Here is an 8183-nt window from a genome sequence, read left to right on the forward strand (position 1 = left end):
TGAGATTTTTCAGGGCATTAAAATCCCAGCCTTACTTATAATTAATTAATATACTTATTTGCTTTTTAATGGAATTTTGATACCGACGACTCCAGATTACATTTCCGTATAGTTACAAAATATTCCATGCCTCTATGGTAAAAATGGTACAATACTTGCATTTTGTGAATTTTATAAATTTTAAAAAATTAGTTTTGATTAATTATTTCCGTAATAATTGATGATTGCTTACTGCTACTAGCATGAACAGAAAATATTATGATTTATGACAGACGGCTTAAAAACAAATTTAGCGGGAAGAGGGGATTTAAACGTTTTATGGTTTCTATACTCTTTGGTCTGTTATCATTCTCGACCAGTAGAAATTAAGCCTAACCACGCCAGAATAACTAAACACGATCGAAGTGCATGGATGTTTTTTGATAACGAGTCCTTTTCACTTTATTGCCTTTCTGGAGAATTTCTATTATTTTAAAAACGTGTTATTAGTTTTTAATAATTTTACAAAGTAATTAATCATCAACTTAAAAGTACTGAGCTAGTGAGTTTGTAACTACAAGTCTTCAAGTTAATACACGATGCCTAAAAATAAAGGTAAGTTAATCGTTCGGAAAGTCAAAATTTTTAGCAACAATCATTAAATAATTTGCGTTGTTTCATCAATAGTTAACATAATATATAATATTTTACCAATACTTAAAATATCTCTTTTTTTATTCTACTTATTGTATTTTTTTGAATCTCTCTTTAGGAAAAGGAGGTAAAAATCGTAGGCGAGGTAAGAATGAGAATGAAACAGAAAAGCGTGAGTTGGTGTTCAAAGAAGATGGACAAGGTAATAATTTAGTTAATAAATATTCATTACATAGTACTTAATTGGAACATTTTAAGAATTTTTAAAATGATTTATAAATAAATGTGGAAAAAAATGTTTATTAAAAGTGTAAGTTGATACCTATTTATAATGTGTATATTATTGTAATATTGTTGAGTCGAGAATGCAAATGTGCACTAATATCACAAGTTTATCTATGAAACATGTACTAATGCATGTTATAACTAATAATTAGATTTATAAAATGTAGTATATTTTTTAAATTAAATTAAATTAATTTAAAATATGGGACAACCCTATGATACAAGAATGACATTAAGCAATAACAATATAATATAAGCTATGTTTAGGTATCATTTTCCAATACATTGGAGACGATATCATCTTATACATAATATAGTACTAAATATATGTATTTAGTTCTAAATTTGGATAAGAAAATTCTAGATATCGAAATCTTGTTTAATTAATTTTTGAGTTAACACGACTATTTTAATACTAAGTGTTATTGTTATTTAAAGGGTAATTTTATTTATTCAAGATATCGAGAATTTCAAGTTACCAAGAGTCGAGACTGTATTATTAAGTTTTATTAAATTCATGTTTTAAAATATGTATTTATATGCTGTTTGAACGTATGACTACAAGAGCAATATTTTATGTTATTTTAAAATTGAAAAAAGACATATGTAGTCATTATGTTGGACAAAAATCAAAGTTAAATAAATTAGATATTTTGTTCAGATTTACTTAATTCTCAATTATTATTTATTACATAATAGATATGATTACTCATGAATTATGATAAATACATCACCTCTATTTTTTTTTATATTTAGAATATGCTCAAGTTACCAAAATGTTGGGAAATGGACGTCTAGAAGCAATGTGTTTTGATGGTGTAAAACGACTTTGTCACATTCGAGGAAAACTTAGGAAAAAGGTGCTCAATTTTAATAAATATGGTAAATATTTATCAAATATAAGTTTCACAAGCTCTGAGGGTCCTTTTAATTCGTTGACTGTTTTCTGATACCATTTTATGTGTCATTTGGTCATTTAATGATACATTCAACACAATTTTTTGTCAAATGTACATTTGAAGTAAATTGTTATAATTTTGAATGTGAAGCTAAAGTATTTAGTTATTGGTTAGTTTGGTTAAATAAATATTATAAATATATATTTATACACCTTTAGGAGATATAATCATATGAAAGTGTTTCTATGTATTAGAAATGTTGGTACTTTCCGGTTATCTCCAGAAATTAATTATAATTTTGAATTTTATTTTTAGTTTTTATAAAAGTCTTAAAAATGTTAATTCATTTTTTAAAATTATGTCGTATAAAGAAAGGTAGTCGCGATTATGTGATAATAAAAGTTATATAATAATATTAATTATATAAACGACAAATTCATGTTGGTCGAGACTTTGAGGAGGTAGTCGAGATAATGGAATTGAGACTCGTGGTATTCAGGATAACCGAAAAGTACCGACATTTTTATTAAATGGGGTGGACTTAAAAAATACATATGCAGTCAACGTGTTAATTTAATCTTCTTGAATTTTGTGTTGTTAGCTTTAATATTATAGTGAATTGACCTGATCTAGATCAAACTTATCTACCTTACCTATCAAAGGTAAAAATATTATTTGTGTTCTTTTGTTGATTTTTACAATAGGTATTAAAATTTTTAAGCAAGTTATGAAGGTACATACTTATAATTCGCTTAAAAATTAAAACATATTAAACAATTAATAAGAGAACACTAATGATACTCTTACCTTATGTTTGATTATAATATGTCAATGAATTCTAATATTTAAGCTAACAACACAAAATTGGTTCTGCTGAAGTCAAATTCGATTTATTTTACATTTGTTAGATAGTGATAGTGACAATACATGTGGATTTGGCATTTTCCCAATGAATAACTAACCAATGTTCAGTTAGGTTTAATTTAAATGTTAATTAACATTTCATTAAAGTTCATCTTCATTTATAATATTTTCATAGTATAGATAAAATAAAATAATTTAGCTAAACTATTGTTTCAGTTAAATTCTGAACAGTTGTCCTAAGACATTTTCTAATGTGTTTTTTGGTATTATTATTTTTTAAAAGAACTGTTGAAAATATTTAAAGGTCTTAACGACTTTAGAATACCAATTGAATATAATTATTTTATATAAAATATTTATTTTAGGTGTGGATCAATCAAGCTGATATAGTATTGATAGGCTTACGTGAATATCAAGATACAAAAGCCGATGTAATTTTGAAGTATACGCCTGATGAAGCTCGTAACTTGAAAACATATGGAGAATTTCCAGAAACTGGTAAAAATTCCATTGATTTAATCATAAGTATATTTTATTTCAAACAAATTATATGTTATGTTTAGTTCGCATCAATGATACAGTCACATTTGTTGATGATGGATTGGATGAGGATATTGAATTCGGAGATGATATTAGCGAAGATGAAGAAGCAGACAATGCTGTTGATAATGTAAAATTGAAATTATTTATAATAATTTTGTTCGATAATTTTATTTTAGTAATACATTTTTAAATTTTTCAGATTTAAGTTTATTTCAAAAAGTATCCAAGCTGTATGGTGACATTATAGTTCTAAGATCCGACTTATGATTTTAAAAAAATATATTGAAATAAATATATACTTAAATAATAATTATTATTTGTTTGTACTTATTTCGTTATTCTGATATAATATCTCCACAATTTGATATACATTTTTATTGCTTAGTTATGCTCAATTTAGTTTAAAAAAATGGCTAGTTTTACACTTACTGAATGAGCTCGTACACTGATTTAATATAGTTAAGTAGGTATATAATTAAAATATGATTCAGGTCCAGCTGACCAGGTTAACAACAATTTAATTCTAAATTGAAATGTATAGTGTAATGTTGGTTTCATAACTGGAATAAAACAATTACATTTGTCTTGTTTTATGATCAGAATTGGTGTTAGGTAAAATAACTCAATAATACATAAAGTTAATAAGGATTATATTTATTATTTGAAACCTATGAGATTAAATAAATAGGTATACAATCATAAAATTAATAAAATGTATTTTATTATTAAAAATGAAGCTAAACATAATTAATCGTCTATGATGTTTATTTCACTTATTTTTTTATAGTAAATTGCTATATCAACAAATTTGTTGTAACATTATAAAATCGTCATTTATCACTATATACGTAAGTTTAATGAATGTATACATAATTTTTATTAAAATTTATTAAATTTTAATAATCGAATAGATATGATCCTTTTATACTTTTAACTTAGAGTTTTTTCATTTACAAACGATATTGTTTTTCGATTCCACGACTACATAATATCCCTAAACCAAAATATTCCATGACAAAAATATATACTACGTAAAAATATTCCATGAAAAAATATCCCGCTTAAATAATTCAACATTTTAACCTTAATTATTAAAGTTTCATTTAGAAGAAATAATCGCACTTTATCTAAAGAGAATGTGTTATTCGTTATTTTTATAATGGTATATAGTGTAATTTTATTTCATTACTTACAACGCGTGTTGTGAGCATTGAACATTCTTCAATTATTTTATGGAACTGTTCTATTGTTTAATTAAAAGATGCTAGAATTTATAAAAAGACAATAATTTACTGATATTTGAAGGAAATTCATTCAGTATACACCGGAAGAGTGAAAAAAAATAATTTGGCGTTGCACTGAGTACAAAAGTAAAAATTGTTTGACAAGATGTTACACAACAACAGACAACTTATCAGGTTTGTTGATTTATAATTAATAACTAGGGCGCGGATAAGTCACATAGTAACCGGGCCTGATCTGAGGGGGACAAAGAGCAGAAACAATAATTATTAATTATTGTAAAACGAATATTGCTCGTATGGTTATTTTCAATAAGCCTGGATATCAATCTGCTATTTTTTTTTAAAAATGTTTTAGTGAATTAACTTGTATTCTATAAATGTATTAATATCTATGTAACGTGTATTAAAATGTTTAAATTTTGAATTAATATTTAGGTAGGATGTTTTGTTTTTAGTATATTATGTAGGGGATGTTTTGACGTGTCACCTTATTTTTCTGCATATTAGGTACCTAATATATATGGCTATATAAAACCATTAAAATTTAAAACCCTTGTATATTTATTCAAACGCGGCTGTTTTAAAACTAATGTTAAACTATAAATTATAATCATACGGGTTCAACATTAATAATTGGAAATTATGGTACTAAGGCATTGGATTATCTAACACAATAATCAATGACCAATGGTCGTCCTTGAAGCTCGATAATAAACTCGAGTCTGAGGATATTATAACTGTTATAAGTACCCACTATAATATCCGTAGCTAGGACCCACCTATGAGTTATATTTTACCAATATGACTGTGTATATTATATTGCATTAATGTTGCGAAGGGGTTATTACCCATCCATTAGCACGATATTCCGCCGTGATCATCGTCTCAAAATATTTACGAATATCACTACTACGGTAATATTGTAAAAACTAGACACTTAGATACTGGTATGTTTTTACCACCCACTCGCGTGCAATTTGAGTGTTGATTTTTATTGATTTCAGACGTTCGGCGCTGCTATAATACATACATCTGTCTGCAATCCATACATACTACATAATCTTCAATATAATTCATAAATATGTATAATGTGTAAATAAATATATTAAGACCATATGTCTGTACGTAAAGGATTGGTGGAGAGGTGTAAAATGTATGATAGTTGAGTAAATGTGCATTAGGTAGGTACGGTTTTATGATCTCTTTGCCGAAGTTAAGATAATATTTCAGCGTGGGCGACTTCGCAGTCGGACTATTATAATATATCGTATATCGTATATAGTTAACGTGTGACATTATTAAACCAACTATACATATATATACATATTATGCATATTATACATTATAGCCAATTAGGTCTTAAACAAAAAATAATATTTAAATTAGGTGTTATTGTATGTCTATGTACCAATATCATAATAGTTGATAAGAAACTTTTGGGATCCAAGGTCAAACACTGTTATAACTGTTCACCAGTGTTATTAGTAAATAATATTTATTTTAAAGGGTCAGCATAATTTATTATAAAATCTGTCTAGGTGTAAAACTCTTTTCGCCGTTGTATTGAATTAAAATATTTACTTACATAAACATAACTTATTATAATGTCGAGGCTATACTACTATTACCTACTGTAAAGTCTAAAAGTATAACATTTTCGTCAGTACAGTAACCATCGTATATGATAGACTTACATGACTTATTACACAGCCACACGGACAGGCAATAAATATAGTGTTGCAATTACATTAATGGTGCATATTATTATAATATACGAAGTGTCGATGTACATAATATCGCCTATACACTTATGTCATAATAAGAGACAATGACACAATAAATCTCGTATGATGTATGAATATAAAAACAGGGTGGTTGAGTTTCAATAGTAAACGCTCTTTATCTCAACACTAAAGTACTGATGGTTTTATAAATATATAATTTTCTTTTCATACAATTTTAAATTACCTAAAAATTATGTTTTTGAAAAAAAAATCTATTCGTTATTAGGTATTTATTAACAACAACAAATTGCACAATCTTAAATTCTTAATAAATTTGTTCATTCGTCATACGAGTCAATTTTAATAATATTATATTATTTGCGAGTGATTGAGTGAAGTATTGGTATCCGGTGCCTATTAGTTATTAGTGTTATTACTTTATACTTTAGAAAGTAGATTTATATGTAATGAAAAGTTTAAAATGTAAAAAAAAAAAACGTTTATTTTTTCATGAATTATTATTCATTGTCATACATTCCTTTTATTTAATAAATAAATATCAATTGTCAGAGAATAGTGATCTAAATTGATACTTTCTTATCTTATAGTTGGTGTACTTAAACCTGCCGGTTATCAATTACTTACCGCTAGTCCCGGTTTGGCTAGCCGAACATCATTAAGATATTATCTTAATTGTGATTTGTGAGTCATACCCTAAAAATTCAACCTTTTATTAATTTATTTTAATATTAATCGAAAAATATAAAACTAAAGTACCTATTTAAAAAAATTTTGGCTAAGTAAAAATAATTAGAAATTTAACACAAAATTCCTTATGAATTAGTCGTATATTGATTCAAAAATTATAAGAATACATAGGCACAATTTTTTTTGATAAGCGTTTGGGTTCAAATATTAACAAAAATTCGTCAAAATCATGAATATTTGCAAACTATTTTGTAGTTAAAAGTTTATAAAAAAATTTGTATAAGTAGCTAAGAATTGAAAATTAAAAACAAATTTTTCCATAACTTTGACTTATAATAATTATAAAAGAAGTTGAGTGTTGGAAAATTAAAAAAATATTATCTTAAGTTTAAATTTTTAAGAAATCGAAAATTCAATTGTAAAATAACTATTTACTATCAAATAATTTTCGATTTTTGTTACAGTTAAAAATTACTAGTCGTAGAAACTTGAATCATACACTAATTGTTTAAATTTGTATTTTCTGTACGTGATTTAATTTTAAGGTCATTAAAACATAAACCATCTTTTTCACCACCCTCCAGTGGAAAATATATCTTAGGCTAACAATCATCTCCCATCAGAATTGTTTTTCGTATTCAATGATACCTATCATTGCATTCAAATTTTACACAACCATTATAGTGACGTACTCTATGTCTGCGGTCCACTCGATACCTACTGTACAGCAGAGCGTTACCCTCTTGACTACCCTTTTTTTTGTGCGAGTCTGGTGTCTGTCATTACTTTTTGGGACTGTAAAAATGCTTTAGCTTTCAACTTAGATGGTTTTCAATAGAATATAGGATCTTGTTAGTACTATAGTTTCAAAAATTAAAAATTAACAATAATTACTTATCAAAATAACTAAAAAAAAAAAAAATAAAAATAAGAAAAAGCGAGAATTCGACAAAATTATTTTTCTGTTTTTTTATGCATAAAAATAAATCACTTGTGATTCAAAAACTAATAATTGTTAGTATTTGAATTTTTCATCGACTATTTATAATATTATTTACTAATTTTCTATAAATGATAAATTTTGATGTTTTTTTGAGATTTTTTTAACTATTCAAATAGACATTTAATATTTGTAATTTGTATTATTATTTTTTATAAATGTTATTAAAAACATTATGGACTGATACAATCCTTGACAATTAATACGAGATTTTTAACAAATTGTTCATTATCAATTAAAAAATGGACTACAATTTCACAATATCAAAATATATATTTATAAG

At 25.6% G+C, this 8183-nt stretch overlaps 1 protein-coding gene across 1 annotated transcript; it reads left to right on the forward strand.

The window, feature by feature from the left end:
* Positions 1-412: 412 nt before the first annotated feature.
* Positions 413-3534, forward strand: LOC114125178 (eukaryotic translation initiation factor 1A, X-chromosomal-like). The gene is made up of 6 exons (XM_027988713.2): positions 413-594; positions 752-835; positions 1675-1778; positions 3047-3179; positions 3245-3351; positions 3424-3534. The coding sequence occupies exons 1-6, from the start codon at positions 579-581 to the stop codon at positions 3427-3429; spliced, it is 450 nt and encodes a 149-aa protein (XP_027844514.1). The 5' UTR covers positions 413-578; the 3' UTR covers positions 3430-3534.
* Positions 3535-8183: the final 4649 nt, after the last annotated feature.

The sequence above is a fragment of the Aphis gossypii genome, chromosome 3 (assembly GCF_020184175.1).
Source record: "Aphis gossypii isolate Hap1 chromosome 3, ASM2018417v2, whole genome shotgun sequence".
Taxonomy (NCBI): domain Eukaryota; kingdom Metazoa; phylum Arthropoda; class Insecta; order Hemiptera; family Aphididae; genus Aphis; species Aphis gossypii.

Bases quoted from the DNA above. Each gene is read 5' to 3' on its own strand.
- LOC114125178 (XM_027988713.2), top strand. The intron at 836-1,674 runs GTAATAATTTAG...TTTTATATTTAG, and splicing joins GTTCAAAGAAGATGGACAAG to AATATGCTCAAGTTACCAAA. The intron at 1,779-3,046 runs GTGCTCAATTTT...TATTTATTTTAG, and splicing joins GAGGAAAACTTAGGAAAAAG to GTGTGGATCAATCAAGCTGA.